Below are 17259 nucleotides of genomic sequence, written 5' to 3' on the forward strand. Positions count from 1 at the left end.
CTCCCCTGTAAAGCTTTTATCCCCAAACCCAATAAGAAACAATGGAAGCATCTTATCTTGTGCAACCTTCTGCTAGATCAATGTCAATTTGTGTGGTCACATTTTAGTTTTATTAGTATACATTTGTAAACTCTAATACATGATGGAATGCACATTCTGTCCCATTTGTATGTAGGGCCGGCCCTTTATTTGACCACAAGTTCTTATAATAGACAATAGCAGTTTAATTTACAGTCCATTAGCACTGGGACTTGAGATGATTGTGGATTAATGGACTAATGGATTAATGGATCAGGGACCTCACCATGACCCAGCTCTGCCACTGCTGTGAATATTATGCCCTTTATGCTATAGCACTCAACTTCTCATTTTATGTTTCCTCTTAACAAATTGTGCAAATGTTAAAATCAGATTCTGACTGACAAAACAAAAACTTCCCATTACATCCAAGCAAGAGACAACATGACTTTATTGAAACATCCATCATACATGATCATAAATCAGAACAAAATAACAGTAGAAAAAAAAACAAAAAAACAAAATTGTGTAACATCTATCTTGTGTCTTTCCATTCCCAATTGGTTGTGGTATTTCCTGTTGTGACCCCAGAGGGAGCCTAGCAAGTGACGGGAGGGGATGTCACTGTCCCTGCCGAGGATCACTTCTAGACAGACTCTTCACCCAGACAAAACATGGTATGTCTCTCACAATCCATCCACATCTTTCACAATTATCAAAATATTCAAACTGAATACCAAACCAGAACTCATCCCTCTGAACGCTTGTGTGGATCTAAGGAAATTGGATTGATGTGAAAAAAACCAATTGAATTTGTGCAAATCGTTGATTATTATTATTATTATTATAAAGCCAACATTTTAACTCAATCTTTGCTTCTGGGGAACAAAGAATTTTGAGATGGGTTCCGCAGCCAAATCCATATCATCTTGGGGGTCCTTGACATGACAAGGTTTTGAAGTTCGAAGTTTTTTCATATAGCAACACAAGTTTTTCAGAAAACTGTTAGGATTTAGAAGACATTTGTAAGGTTTTAATGGGTTACGGAAATATAACCTGACACACGAGAGGGCCAGGTTCAGGACACTGACACGTCCAATATCCCTCCAGATTCACACAAGTCAAAGGGCTGTAGCAGTTTGGCGATGATTGGTTGGTTTCATGCCATCAACCCCCTGACAACAATTTTCACTAAGACTTCTCATTTCACGTGAGGGGAATCTATGCATTGAATGATGATATGGCTCAAATGGATTGCCCCAGAGCATATCTGGAAGGGATGCGGATAAAAAGAATGAAATAGAGATAAGGAGAGAGATGAAGACAGGTGATCTGCTCAACAGTGTTAATCATTCTGCAACTCGGGAAGAAAAGAAAGCAAGTGAAAATTGTAATTGTTCTGGGACACATGACGCTGATGGAGATTACTCACTTTCCCCAGGCATAAACGTAGAATGAATAAATCCCTTGCAACACTAAATATTTCTAGCTATACATCCTCATCTTATGACCTCTATGCATTCTCTCTGGTCCTACAATATAATAAGATTCCCCCAAAGCAAAGCTTTTAGCCTCAGATACTTAGAAACAATAATCAAAGCACTTTGTATTACAGCATAATGTATGGTAGGACATTGAGGCTCGATGTAATGTGTTCCCTGTTCATTGTGAAAAATCAGTTTCACAGAGAACATAACATGAAATTATTGTTCTGTAAAAAACAAAGTGCTGATATATTCAACAGTAAAGTAGCTTTACAATCCAACCTCTGGCTGTCACTGCACAAGAATTGCTCTCCGTCACAATTCCTCCATCTACTGAGGCAGGCAGAGCATGGAGCTCCCGACCTCAGAGCTTCCTCAAATGTTCCAATTGGTCAATACGACCAAAGTTAGGTTAGGGGTCCTTCCCAACTACAGCTCGTCATGTCGTGTCTGGCCAATGAGGGTCAGTTTTGAGAGTTCAGCCCGGAACTTTCCATCGTTCTGGGTAACTATAAAGGAAGATTAAAATAAATATAAGGTTTTCAAGTAATAAACATGTAAATAAGATATACAATATACAACAAGGTCGATATTATAAGATAAGGCTGTAATGTCAGCGCTATCCATTCTCTATATACAGTGGGTTAAAAAAAGAATAGAAAGCCAAATAGCATAGAAATTCTGAGCACACCTTCAGGTAGATTAGCAAATTCTCTCCAATGTCAAATGATACATGGCAACAAGGTTCTGTTGACATTTACAACAATTTAAAATGTTTTCATTATTTAAAAATAAGTCTCAATTAACATCCTGGCTACAGATACAGATGTTTAGTTAGTTTGTGTAAATATGTCTTGAAGTACTCATGCACAGTAATCTTCATAAAAGCTTCCAATTTAGTCTCTGAATGAAAATGATAGTAATATCATTTGTACTCTTTGTAGCTCTAGTACACAACTGGTGCCACAGCGTGAGTAACAACAATCCAGTACAGAGATAGTATTCTATCCCAACCCACAAATGTAGCGAGAAAGAGAGAGAGAGAGAGAGAGACAGTGATGAACAGAGGAAGAGGGAAAGCAGATGCTAACAAGAAACAGGAGATTGAGCTATAAGACAAGGGAGGCAGTATAGAATACAGTGAGAGATGATGTTGACAAGTGAGGGGGAGCTAACATTAAGTCAACAACAGTACAGTCAGTCATTTCACCTGTAGAGTCTCCTACTGAAAACTCCTCCGGCTTCAAAGGCACATCGTTCTGTCCTCCCACCGCCGTCTGTGACTAGAGCCCACGCACACACAGCAGGAGATGTGTGTGTGTGTGTGTGTGTGTGTGTGTGTGTGTGTGTGTATGGGGGGGGGGGGGGGGGGGTGGGGGGGGGGCACAAAAGGACAGGAATGAGCGAGGGAAAAAAAGGAGAAAAAAAAACATTAGGAGGCGGCACTCAAGGAGACAATTTGATTCCAACAGGCGTGGCGTAGAGGTGTGTGTGTGTGGGCTGAGACAAGGTCAAGGAGATTCTGAGTGTGTGTGTGCGGGCGCGGGCGCGCACGCGTGCGTGTGTGTGTGTGAGAGAGAGAGCGAGCTGGCAAGGACAGTTATTTTTATCCCATCACTTAGAGAAGTTGCTCTCCGTGTGTTTGTGTCTCCTTGCAGGGCACGGCGCTGGAATGGAAGAGGAATTTGTGCTCGCTCAGACTGATGACAAGGTGTCAGAGCTGTCCTGACTGAGGAGTGAGGCATGTCAAGGTGTACTGTGCTTTACCGAACCAACCACCACACTGACGTTATGTACGACCAGCGAGTGAATAAATAACGTCGACTGTGCTTAAGACATTCTGCCTTCATGAACTGAAATCCTCTGCCAAGCCTAATGAATATTCCACTGGAGAATATACTCATAATAAAATGAAGGTGAGAAGGAGAAGAAAAAAACAAGGTTGTACTGTTGCTTTGACTTACTATCTGTGATTATCAAAGCTGAGATTTAGCTAGAACAGTCACCAGTGGACAATTGCGCTAAAAATGCACAGGATCGCAATTAGGTGATTACAGGTTTCCATGGAGATAATTGGTGGTGTGTGTGTGTGTGTGTGTGTGTGTGTGTGTGTGTGTGTGTGTGTTTTTTTGTGGGGGGGACTCAGAAGTCAGATTCAAGGGAAACGGAGGTTGCACATTTCAGTGCCATTGTATAGTACTGTACACACTGCTGCTAAATGCCTTGTGGATTAACACCTTTTACAACATTTGTTTTCATCTAACAGAAAGACTATTTGATGTTCCAGTTCAGTTTATTTGGGTGCCTGGGTCTCAACATGAAGGATGGAAATAAAAGACTTGTTATACTACACACTAGTGCCTGGGTCTCTACATGAAGGATGGAAATAAAAGACTTGTTATACTACACACTAGTGCCTGGGTCTCAACATGAAGGATGGAAATAAAAGACTTGTAGTACTACACACTATGCTCTTAGCCTTTGGGAATAAAACGTACCGTTTGTGATCAATTGTACACACATCCCCCTATCTTGGTACCGAGCCAACCTGCAAACCACAGTAGTTCCGTTGCAACTCTCTTTTTATTTGAAAAACATTTTCATCCGTTCTGGGTCTTATTCAGGTTAAGTAGGGGAGCCTGAACAAACAGTCAAAAAGGACACTATACCTACCTATATAGGCTGGGTGCTGGATCAAAATAAAGTAATAAATGAAGAAATGAAAAAATCCACACACCAATTGATGCTCCCAAAATATATTTACTGAATGGTACCATTCAGTAAAGATATTTTGGTGTGCAGATTTTTTCATTTCTTCTTATTCAGGTTAAACCTCAAGAAGACCCAGAAAGGATCAAAATGTTGTTTTCAAGACACGCAAATCTTACATTTACAATACGATTGTTTTTAAATTAATTATGTTATCAATTAAAATATTTGTGTTTTGCAAATTATTTTGAGGTTCCACTAGCAATACCCTAATGGCCCACAGGTTGGGCACTGCAGATCTAGAGACATTTACATTCTGTTTTTAATTCATTTCATTGTTTCGCCCCTCCCGTTTGTAATGCGGGAGCTTGCAGAAACTTCTGGGAAGTCCGATTATTTCATTGTGTGCCAGCTGGACCACAGTCAGCAGTCACCATCAAATATATACATCCCTCTGAGACCACCTCATATGTGTAAATGTAATGTAACGTAATGTACTCACTCAGTAGAGCGACTGAGAAAGGCAGTGTTGGAAAGTAACTAAATATATTTACTTAAGTACTGTACTTAACTAATATTGAGGTATATTTACTTTAATTTCCAATTTTCTCTTCTTTTACTCCACTACATTTATTTGAAAACTTTAGTTACTAGTTACTTTGTAGATTTTGATTATTATTACAAAACATACAATATATACTTAATACTTAAAATAGCCGATATACAAGCTCACAATGCGTCGCAATGTGAGCTTGTAGATCTGCTAAGGTTTATACCCTTCAAAACTTGAAATGGGACATTCTGCACAATGAGTACTTTTACTTTAAGTACATTTTGATGCCAATACTACCGATATGCAAGTACATTTTGAATTCCTGACTTTTACTTGTAACAAGAGTATTTCTATATTGCAGTATTGATACTTTTACTTAAGTAGAAATGTGAGTACTTTTCCCCCCACTGGAGAAAGGGGACTTTAGTTACTTTAAGTGCATCTCCTGTCCTGTCAGTGGAATTGTTGGCACAGTAGCAGATGATTTATTGCTTGCATACGAAGCAGAAATATTTGCTAACTTGTGATTTACTTTGGTTTTTCCAACATTTTTGCAGTTTGTAAATGTAATCCTTAAAGGTATATTCAGTGATTTGACTTCATTCAAATATCACTTATTTTTTCTTTTTTTCTGGATAATCCTCCCTACTATAGAGTGTGCTGACCATATAAGGAGTTCCTCCCTGTCCCCAGTGAGCCCCTGGGGTCAAAAAACCCTAGTTTCAGTTTTGGTGGCGGGTGGCAAAACCGTCATCCAATCAGGATGAGTGGGGCCTTCCTCCAATCATGATCGAGTGGGGGCGGGCCTTGGTGCACGTGCTGTTGGTCTGTTGCACTTCTCCCCCACTGTAGAGCGTGGGGGGGAACATTTTGTTACCGGGGCGGACTGGGTGGTTTTCCAAATCACCAAAATCACTGAATGCTCCTTTAAACTTATTTTGGATTTCGGAATGCGATGGAACGGAAGTGTTGTTCCCATGGAGGCAATACCATGGAATCATTTTGAAATTACATTTGACATTTACTGCTTTACTGATTGACTTCATTGTAGTATGGTTATGGTACAGAAAAAGATCTACAGGTTATTTGTTGAACATCACTAGTACAGCCACTCAACCAAAACAAAAGCTAGTGCTCCAGGTGTTCGTTAACCACCTTTCTTATTATACATCAATGTCACATGGTGAAAATGCCAGATCTACTCTGCAAAAATGTTTGCCTATAATGACGTGACTGACGTCCCCAAATTAGGAATACCAGGTTGGTAGAAACCAAGGAGCAGGTTTCTGTTAATCTGCTTGATTCTACATTCTGCAGGCCTTGTTGTAAGCAGGGAAATAAATGCTGGATCTGATATGTAGCCAATCAAGGATATAATAATTGGTTCCCACAACTCTTTAAAATTATACATTATGTGTTTAAGTGGATTCTCAGGCTGAAAAAAGTAAACCTTGAACAAAAACTTAAAAGTCAACTGACCCGTGCTGTCTCACTCTCAGTATAAAGCAATTACACACTTCAAATTTACTTCACAGTCAGTGATTGATCAAGAGACATTGCCACAGCCTAAACTTTCATTTCACAAAGGGAAAACTGGCATCATTCCGACTACGTGGTTTCCGCTTGCGCTTAGAGTTAGTATTGAGTGCGTCGGAATTGCAGTGCGTCGGAATAGCGGGCTTCGGAATGCCCTTGTGTAACCGGCGATATTAGCATAAGAGCCTTAAAACAATGTTGTTCCCTTTACCCAGTACTTACATATGCGTTGGCATATTCAATCTTGGCTCCCTTCAGCTCAGCTTTGAACTGTGTGAAGAAAAGGTATGACTTTCCCTGGGGCCTGGCAGATAAGAAAAATTGCATTTGTTATCATCAACATTAATTTCCATCCACACTGACCGTACACTTATCAAGTCAGACATCTGACATTTGAACCTCCCTGAGCAATTGCAACATTGTAACATCTGTAATATGTCATTGCTCAACATTGAGATTTGATTATGGCAAAAGAGAAATTAAATTAAATCCTATAATGAATGCATTGGAAATGAGGAGCACAGATTTTGTAAGACTGGATGTCTGGGTCAGTGGGCTTAAGTGCTGAATAAGTTATAATGCAACCTTGTATCACAATGCATTGTGTGTGTGTGTGTGTGTGTGTGTGTGTGTGTGTGTGTGTGTGTGTGTGTGTGTGGTAGTAACACAACACCACAGCTTAGGAGCGGCAGTGACTCAAGGGTAGAGTGGCCAGTAGAGCAGCCAGATGGGAACCGTGAGGTTCCCAGTTCGATCCCGGGCTCCCCCAGAGTTAGGTCGCATTCACACCAGAATGTTATACTGCGATTAAAACAAATCCTGCTGCGTATTGTCGGAAAGTGTGCTTCGTCTGGCAGATGTGAAATCTCATTCGAACTCTGATGCGGATTAAACAACCGCATTCTACTTCGCCAAAAACAAAAGGGGGTTTTGCTTCGCTTCCAACTAAAGCGCACATGACTTCGATTCACTGCAGGTGTGAATGCAATCCAAATCAAATAAAAGAAATTAAGCAAAACTGTGGCGGATGAATTAATGGTGGAGACGGAGAAGGCATATTTTACGCAGCGCAAATAATGGGTGAATGTATTTGTAATGCACAATCTATGTAAAGCGCTTTGAATGAAACCGCTATATAAATGCACCATTTACAGCTTACCTCCACAAAGAGCATGAGAAGAGTCTGTCATCATCACTCAGTCCCACACTCATCAGCCATTGCTGTTCAACATGACAGAACATAATTCATTATCATCATGTGAATATATTATTCACATCATCTGACAAGTATCAAGGTTTTTTTATTGTGGGTCTACGAGTACATTTATTTTTGTTCAGGTAGACTTTGTAGCAGTAATCAATATGAATGCATTAACAACAACAGTAATAATAAGACATATATATATATATATATATATATATATATATATATATATATATATATATATATATATATACACTGAACTACAATTACAGTAATTACTACACGATGATTGGTTGACATGCTAAACATTTTTTAATGGGAGAGAATGTGGTTGTGTGTGAGAAAGAAAGTTGATATGGTACCTCATTGGTTCCCCCTTGTGATGCATATGTGAATGAGCACTCATAGTCTTGCTATAACAGAGGAAGTAGAACATACAGTACTATTAGGACTTATAAACAATGGCATACCGGTAAATGTGTAATTCGTGTTAGACTGCATTAACCAGTTATAATTATTTAAAAAGTACACAGTGTCCTTTCCATGGCTGTCTATTTGAATGATAACTGGTGTGTATGTATGGGCAATATATGTAACAATTTTTTGAAAAATAACACCAAGGCAGGTTCCAAGTTCAGTATTTACAGAATAAGAAATTGACAATCAATCAATCATAAACACTGTGGGTCCTGCTAAGACCTTATTGTTAATGGGTCCTGCTAAGACCTTATTGTTAATGGTTGCGCGTCGGTGTCGCGCACTGAAAATGGCAGATCTACAAGCTCACAGGGGGCGGTGCTGTGACGCTTTTTGAGCTTGTAGATCTGCCATTGTAGATGCGCGACACCGCGTGCAACGAAGCATATCAAGCCTCTGATTCTGGACCAATGAATGACGTCCTTGTGGCACTCTGGCAACGACGTGTCAGCCTCTCAACGGCTTGCCGGCTTGGCTCCTTCCCTCATCAAACCGCGACGACAGCATTTTATAGCAAAAGCTACTACTTTTAATACAAATAAAAAAAATACTAAGCACGACCGATTTGAATGGCTACATCTAAATCACGCTTTGTGCTGCTATTGCTGCAGTAATAACGCTATTACAAACGACTGACGACTGTATTTTGCCATTTGATTTGTAATTTCGAGAAATTCTAACTATGGAAGGACCAGCTAGTGACCATGCCTGTTTAAGTGTACTACAGTAGCCTACTAGATGTTGTAGACAGTACACGTTACATTTGGATGTGTGAGTTTAGTATATGAATACAGAATGCATCGCAGCATCGGTTCTTGTTTAACTCATTGAAAACCCGAATGGCATAAAAGAGACAGAAGAATCACTTACTATTCCCTCAGCGAATGTGTGCACGACTCCTCCTGGTTTAACATTGAATTCCACTGTTTTCGTTTGCTCTTCAGCATTTGCCAAAGCAAATGTCGATATTACCACAAATACAAAGAGGGAGGCCACATTGTGAGCATAAAGGTTCATTTCAAGCGCCATCCTTTCTCAGTTGTGTTGTGGGACCAATTTGACACCAGCACCGCCGGGCTTGCCAGATATGTATGTGGGTCGACTGTGAGTGTCGTCACACAATACAATACAACAACACAGGGAAGGGTATCCGGATTCCGGAATGCTCGCCTTAAAACTATATAAAACACGTTCGCCCTCGTTTTTTCCGCCGACCTCACGCCGAACGCTCAGACAGTGGGGCTGTTCTTATGGCTCTGGTTCTTGTATTCGTGTATCTGTTTTTTTTAAGGTTAGAAATAACAAATACGGTACGCAAACGGTCTCTCAATAACAACTCCCCACCAGTAGGTGGTGGCATAAGACCAATCAACACTGACAACACACCCTTCGCCAAACAACCTGATTGATTGATTGATTGAAATATTTATTAACAGTTTGCAGAATTACAGTACATTTCAAGCACAAACTCAATACAAAGACTGTTAACTGTGAGTGGACGACCCAATGAAGCATTACACTTGTTTACAAGAGGGTCCACCTTGTTCAATTCATCAAACTTTAATCACTAATCAGCTAGAAAACACCAGAGCCTTAGATATAGAAAATACTAAAGCTAAAAGCTTAAAAGATGTCTGGTTGAGTGGAGTACGTAGTTCAGGACATGAAATTTGAGCCTCACTCCTGAAATTTGAGCCTGTGGTATAACAATCAACAATTCAACATGGACTCACCTAATACTGGCGAATAAAAAGCCCCATATGGCGAACGTTTCTGTATTAAACCTATTTTTTTTTTTACTTGTCTTCATACTGTAACTGAGCAGAGAACCAAGCAGCAAATTCACATCAAGCCTGTGTTGTGTTGTGTTGTGCCTGCAAGAGGAGAGAGTCTTTGAGGTGCAGTTTGTACCACAGCACCTCAAAGGCCCTTAAAACAAGGCTTCAGACTTCCCAAAACCAACTTGTCGGGCTCCTACTTGGCCTCACCCCCCGAACTCACCTCACCCCTGCCCACTTTGACAGGCTGGAATGGCTTAGGGTCGAAGACAGAGTACAGCATCTTGCAATGGGTCTGGTCCACAAGATTCGATACACCACCAAGATACCCATGTACCTGTCTAGATACTTCCTTAATGTTAACGAAGTCCACACTGTTATGGCCTTGTGGGTCATATTGTGTATATCCCTGTGTTGCTTCTGTCCCCTGCAGGTGCTGAGCATTGTTGTCCCTAATGTGTTGCTGTCCTGAGGAGGGCCTGGCTTGGAGCCTGATCAGCCCTCTGATTGGTCCTGTGGCAGCTCAGGCCTCGCTACCTGGACTATAAAGCTCACTCTGTGCCTGGACTTCGGGGTGGGAACACTGCTGCGTGTGGTGTGGGAGCACTCCAGCGTGTGGCCTTCCCTCCAGCCGACTGCTTATGTGTTTCATGTCCGGTTTAGTTGTAGTTCCATTTGTCTGTCTGTTAGGTTGTGTTGTTTGGTCATCTGTTCCACTTCATTCAGTCATGTAAGTGTTCATTCATTCTGGGCTCACAGAGCCACTCTGTCATTATCATTCATCATGCACTATGCCACTTTGTAAGTTATTTGTGAACTGAGTATTAAAGCAGATACTCTTTTATGAGCCGTGTTGTTCTTTCATACATGTTACGGGCAGTAAAACCCCTAGACTTAAACAGTTCGTAACATATTTGGGATCTCGTCCGGTCTTTTGTCTTTTTCCAAAAGTGAACCTGTTAATTGGGATTTCTTTTTCTAAAAGTTAACCCATTAGTTGGGATCTCTCCTGGTTTTTTGGCTTTTCAAAAGTACCCATGTTAAGTGAATATTAAGTGGCTGTTTGTCAGTTTTTTGTTCCAAAAGAAAGTTGAGCTTGTACTGTGGTCATTTGGTCTCTCTTTCTTGTTTGGTTGTTGCTAAAACTGAGCCCATACTCCTATATGGTGTCTCTTTTTTTTTTAGTAATATTCGTTTGGTGAACCTGCATTTGTTAAAAGAAAGTAACATGATGTTTTCTTTTTTTTCGGTCCCGTTTGTGATCGGCTGGAGTTGCTATTGGTAGGTATGTTGCTCGTATTTTGTTGCACCTTAAGTTTGGTTAGTTTAGTATAGGTGAATTGGACAAACTAAAAGCTGTTAGATTACCAAATTTCTTAGAATCTCTGTGGCGGGGCTGCTGGGAGGCGATATAGACAAGGGTGGTGGTGGAGCTGTTAGTTCGAGGTGGCTTTCTGAATGTGGCATCTGAGAGACGGATGGTCAGTGCAACTGGTTGGATAGGGGGGGAGGATGAAGCGGAGGCTGAAGATTCTTCCCTGGGTGCCGCCAGAGGTGCTGACCTGCCGAAAAAGGCTGGGGGGGTTCTGGGGAACTAGGGATAACCCTTTGGGGGGTGAGTCCTGATAGGGCGCCGGCTGCGACGCCTGCTCCCCGGCCTGATGACACAGCCACGGGAGAGAAATGCCGGTCTGGAGCGCGGTGCTCCTGCTCTAAGCCCCACCACCCAGAGATTGCCTTGGTCCCGTTTGCTGCAGAGAAGGTGAGAGTGAAGTCTGCTTTTTCAGCGTTTGTGTCGAATGTGTTGCTGCCACGGGAAGATTGGCTTAACCCGTGAGGAGCTTGACATGCTAAATAATGGTGCAGAAAATCGAGTCACATAGCTGCTTTTGCTCTCTGTTCAGTTGTGCTGGTATCGCACTAATTTTGATATAATGTAGTGGTGCGGCGATGGCACCGTTCGTATTTCTGAAATCCATAACCTGATACTGACGAGGGTGGATATGAAATGTAGTGAAATGTTTATTTGGCCGTGTCGTGGTGTGTGCAAACTCCGGAGGCTGGCACCCACGGCAGCAGGCAAACCTCGTAGCGTTTCTTTTTTTTTCTCATTCAAGTTGTCCTATGTTGGACTCAGGTACATTTAGTGGTTGTGCATTCAACCGTAGAGGTTAGTTAAACAAAGTGGGTCTTTCATACCTCGTTTTTGGTCCGTTGGTGGGTAATTCAAACTAGTTCTGAAAGTGTGACAGGTTATTTTATAACCTTACGTACCAAGTTGAATGTAGTTTGGGTATTTGTTTGTTAGTTGGCAAGGCATTTACCACAACTAAATGTGATGTCGATATATGGTGTTTTAAACTGTTCAGGTACTATACTTGCTTCTTGTCGCTGCTATTTTGCTTTTGACAGGCCGCGTGTTGTGTCTATTTTTGCCATGATGTTGTAGAGGCTTCAGAGGCTTCTTTAAATTATATTTGTAGCATTTTTCGATGCGCGTCCGCGCCGCTGTTTTTTTTAGAAATAGTCAGATTTTTGCGAGCAGAAACCAAATTCGTTTTTGCAAACCGGTGGTTTTACACTTTTTCGTGGATTCATAAATACTTGTGACGGGGTTTGGTGAGCCATTGCCCTGACGTAAAGTGGAATTCAGGCATGTGTTTTTATTGCCACGGTTTTTCGATAGCACTTGTCACTTTACACATTTGGGTGTAAAGGCTTGTGTTTTGTGTCGGCTAGTGCCTTGAACAGGTTGAACGTTTCAGTATGTATTGTGGAGAAAGCGTCTTTATTCCACTCTACAGAGTATTAGAGCACTTGTATTGGAGGGTTGTTAAACGCTGCCCTCGTGTGGGCGTTGTGAGTGTGGCAGACCTCCAAATTCAATGGATTGCTCATTTAGGGGTCCTGAGTAGGACCAGGCGTACAAGTTAAGTGATTGTGGATCCAATCAAATTTAGTGATCATGTAAATCAGATTCATCCTTGGATATCCTTTTTTGTTACGCACTAAAAGGGTTGAGATTTTGAAGGGTGGTGATCTGAATGTATTGTGATTAATCTGTCATGTGGGTTTGCTTAAACCATATTGGTCTGTGTAGTGATTAAACTAGTTCTAACATGAGAAGGGTTACGTGGTAACCTGACGTACCAAATTGAATTGGTTTTCGCTAAGCTAAGTTTTTGATTGCGGTCTCAGGAGAGACGTTAGGAGTGAGGGAAATGTCAGTGGAGATTTGGGAAGAGTCTCAGCAGAGAATGTAGTATGCAGATTGAATCTCAGAGGAGGTTTGGGAAGGGTTCTCAGAAGAGAATGTAGTAGGAAGAGTGAATCTCAGTGGACATGGGGAAGAGGTCTCAGTCGAGACATTAGGAGAGAGGGTCTTAGTGGGGGGGAGATACTGTAGGAAGGAGTATATTCAGCATGTTTTGTGTTTTTTTTTTTTAGTGATGTGAAAGTGGAATAATCAAACCTTTTTTGTTACGGGTAAAATGTTTGATCTTAGGGGGGAGGTGTTATGGCCTTGTGGGTCATATTGTGTATATCCCTGTGTTGCTTCTGTCCCCTGCAGGTGCTGAGCATTGTTGTCCCTAATGTGTTGCTGTCCTGAGGAGGGCCTGGCTTGGAGCCTGATCAGCCCTCTGATTGGTCCTGTGGCAGCTCAGGCCTCGCTACCTGGACTATAAAGCTCACTCTGTGCCTGGACTTCGGGGTGGGAACACTGCTGCGTGTGGTGTGGGAGCACTCCAGCGTGTGGCCTTCCCTCCAGCCGACTGCTTATGTGTTTCATGTCCGGTTTAGTTGTAGTTCCATTTGTCTGTCTGTTAGGTTGTGTTGTTTGGTCATCTGTTCCACTTCATTCAGTCATGTAAGTGTTCATTCATTCTGGGCTCACAGAGCCACTCTGTCATTATCATTCATCATGCACTATGCCACTTTGTAAGTTATTTGTGAACTGAGTATTAAAGCAGATACTCTTTTATGAGCCGTGTTGTTCTTTCATACATGTTACGGGCAGTAAAACCCCTAGACTTAAACAGTTCGTAACACACACCCACAACACCAGAGGGAGTGCAACAAACCATGTGCAACCCAGATTCGGCACAAACAAGGGACTAAATTCTTTTCGCTCCTATGCCACCAAAATGTGGAACGCCCTACCAACAGTCATTTAGACATGCAAATCCCTTGACTCCTTCAAATCCGCTCTCAAAGGGCACCTACGGGCGGCTGCAATTCGAAACTGGCCCCCGTAAAATCTGAATGCCACCCCACCCACCCATCCCTTTCCCCCTCACTGTATAGGCCTATGTTTCTTTTCCCGTTTTACCTTCTTTTCCCGTTTTACCTTCTTTTTTCCCGTTTTACCCCCCCCCCCCCCCCCCCCAGATAGGACGTATAGGGCCTTAGTCCTATACTCCCCTCAGAGGGGTCATATTTTATATTATATTATATACTGTATATATTATTTTGTATTGGGATGTTGATATTCGGGACGTAGGGCGTATAGGGCCTTAGTCCTACTCCTCCTCCCAGCCAACACTCCCCACTGACAGGTAGTTCAGTTCAGTACAGGTAGATTTACATCAAAAGGGCAGGTGAGCTCAAACCCACAATTCAACATTTTGGTTTTAAGATGTTGATATTAATTTTGTATTCATCCTTAGGACCCCAAATCACACCTTGGAAAGCATGAGTGTCAATTTCAAACAAAGTGTTTTTTGACTGGGGGGGTCATATTTTGACAGCAGGTCATAATTTGACCCCCCAGTATTAGGATGTATTAGGATGTTGACCCGTTCTGGACTAAGGACAATGTCAGCGGCTGGGTGCGGGACCAGCAACAGCTGAGGGAGGAGCGTGGGATGAAGGAGTATATGCAAGCCCGGTACATGTTCATCCTCGTGTGGGCATCCCAGGGCAACAGGACCCAGTGCCTTTTGGCTGCTCCTCTACCTCATGAAGCACCCAGAGGCCATGAAGGCTGTCAAGGCAGAGGTAGACCAGCTTCTGCGGGAAACCGGGCAAGAAGTGAAGCGCGGTGGGCGGTGGCCCTCTCATCGACCTGACCCGAGACATGCTGATGAGAACACCGGTCCTGGACAGTGCCGTGGAGGAGACCATCCGACTGTCTACCGCACCTGTCCTCACCAGAGATGTGCTTCAGGACATGACCCTGAAGATTTTATCTCTTCCAGATTAGATTACTGCAATGCACTTTATTCAGGTATCAGTAAACAGAACATTCACAGACTACAACTGATACAAAATGCAGCTGCTAGACTACTGACGCGCACAAAGAGAAGTGAGCACATTACACCTGTCCTTGCGGCACTTCATTGGTTACCTGTACGTTTTAGAATAGATTTTAAGATTGTATTACTTGTTTTTAAAGCTCTAAATGGTCTGGCACCTGCTTACATCCATAATCTTTTAACTCCCTACAAGCCTGGCCGCTGCCTGAGATCATCCAGCAAAACCCTATTAAAGGTTCCAAAATCTCGCCTTATCACAAAAGGCGACCGGGCCTTTGTTGTACCGGCCCCTCGGCTGTGGAACTCACTGCCTGAGGATCTCAGGCTGGCAAACTCAGTATCCTCTTTTAAATCGCGGTTAAAAACTCACCTTTATTGCACAGCCTTTTTATGAAATGTTTTAATTGTGTTTATTTTGTTTTATTCTTATTGTATTATTTTACTGCTATTATTATCTGTAAAGCACTTTGTAAACTTGTTTTTGGAAAGGTGCTATATAAATAAAGTTATTATTAAGATGGCGGTTGGATGTGAGTACGCCATTCGTGAGGGCGACAGAGTGGGTTTTTTCCCCTTACATGGCTGTACCTAGAGGTCTACCCCAATCCCCTTTCATTCAAATAAGACCGCTTTCTAAACCCAGATGGGAGCAGGAAAACAGATTGTGAAGCCTGTACCTCTAGGCTAAACAGCAGGCCAACTGGGTTGAACTTTAGTCTGACGCGTGCAATGATTAATTCAATCCCCAGTCGTTGAATCTCTTTTAGATATGTCAATCCTTTTTTGAGTGGTGTAAACCACTCCTACAACTGGCTTTTGTGTGCATAAAAAAATGACCATGGTTGCTATGTTCAAAATAATTTCTGACGTAATTAAATCACACCCGGGTGAACTGGATGACCGTAGCAACCGTGGTCATTTTCTCTGCACAAAAAAAGCCAGTTGTGAAATCACATCCAGGTGTGATTTCATTACGTCAGATCAGAGCTGATCAGGGTATATAATACCTTACCTTATATAATACCTCACATCGGACAAAAACTCCAGGTGAATCAACTTCATGGTCACAAATCATCACATCAGAAGACGAGTCTACCTAGCCAAAGATATTGCCGAGACAGACCCTCCTGACCAGACCCGATCTTTAAAGACGGTGGGAAGCCCAGTAGACGAGACGGCTGCTCTTTGCCGGGACAGACCCTCCTGACCAGACCCGAAGACGACCCTATCAGAATCAGACAAGGCCAATAGACGAGACGGCTGCTTTTTGCCGAGACAGACCCTCCTGACCAGACCCGATCTTTAAAGACGGTGGGAGCCCAATAGACAAGACGGCTGCTCTTTGCCAAGACAGACCCTCCTGACCAGACCCCAGCCAGACCCTCCTGACCAGACCACAGTTCATAGCTGATTAGGCTGACAAACACCCCAGTTGAATCAACTGCATGGTCACAGATCATTTTCAAGGAAAAGAACATCAGAAGACGATACTTTCCATTCACATAAAATGAAACAACATAAAATTGATATTAATTTCCATTTCCATTTTCAAGTTGCAGACAACAGTGGAAGAATTAAGATATTAGCATTTGATCAACAATGCAAAAAGTTTTTTAATTTGATTGAAGAAGACAAGAGCTATTTAATCTCTGACGGACAATTTAAAAGTGTAAACCATACATTTTATAAGGGTAGTGATGAATATGAAATTACACTGACATCAAATACAGCAATTATTCCATTTACTGATAATTTAGATATTCAGCTACCAGATTTTACTTTCACCAAGATTGCTGATATAGAATTTTTAAATGTAAGGGATGTTATAGATGTAGTGGGAGTTTGCATTCATTTCTCAGAAGTCGAAATTTGCAATACACGTTATGGAGAACGTAAAAAAAGAGAATTACTACTAATGGATTCATCAAATACAAAGATTATATATACAGCTTGGGGAGATTCAACTGACATGGATATTATGTCTCCTTTTCCTATTTTAATTTTAAAAAGAACCAGCGTAACCATGTTTAGAGAGAAACAGTTGAGTGGAAATACAGATACTATATTATACAGAGACCTTGATATACCAGAAGTTGTTGAATTAAGATTATGGTTTGAAAAAGAAGGTAAGGAAGAAATATTAAGTGAGAAACCAATAGAGTTAAAAGATCTTTCTTTTAATATGAACAGTGAACATAACTTAGAAACAGTTATATTAATTAGTTATTTTGGAAGGATTACTGAT

At 41.7% G+C, this 17259-nt stretch overlaps 1 protein-coding gene across 1 annotated transcript; it reads right to left on the reverse strand.

The window, feature by feature from the left end:
- Positions 1–451: 451 nt before the first annotated feature.
- mydgf (myeloid-derived growth factor) lies at positions 452–9273 on the reverse strand. Its single transcript, XM_079504959.1, has 6 exons — positions 8852–9273; positions 7867–7917; positions 7460–7521; positions 6523–6604; positions 2713–2785; positions 452–2011 (listed from the first exon to the last, which is right to left on the reverse strand). Exons 1-6 carry the CDS (start codon positions 9008–9010, stop codon positions 1932–1934), a joined length of 507 nt encoding a protein of 168 aa, XP_079361085.1. The 5' UTR covers positions 9011–9273; the 3' UTR covers positions 452–1931.
- Between the last annotated feature and the right edge of the window lie 7986 nt (positions 9274–17259).

This window comes from Electrona antarctica, assembly GCF_951216825.1.
Source record: "Electrona antarctica genome assembly, chromosome: 7".
NCBI classification, from domain to species: Eukaryota; Metazoa; Chordata; class Actinopteri; order Myctophiformes; family Myctophidae; genus Electrona; species Electrona antarctica.

Excerpts from the sequence above, each read along its gene's own strand:
- mydgf (XM_079504959.1), bottom strand. The coding sequence starts at position 9,010 with ATGGCGCTTGAAATGAACCTTTATGCTCACAATGTGGCCTCCCTCTTT. Across the intron at positions 7,522-7,866 it reads CACAAGGGGGAACCAATGAG|CAATGGCTGATGAGTGTGGG; the intron begins GTACCATATCAA and ends CATGTTGAACAG. Across the intron at positions 2,012-2,712 it reads TTCAGTAGGAGACTCTACAG|TTACCCAGAACGATGGAAAG; the intron begins GTGAAATGACTG and ends CTTCCTTTATAG.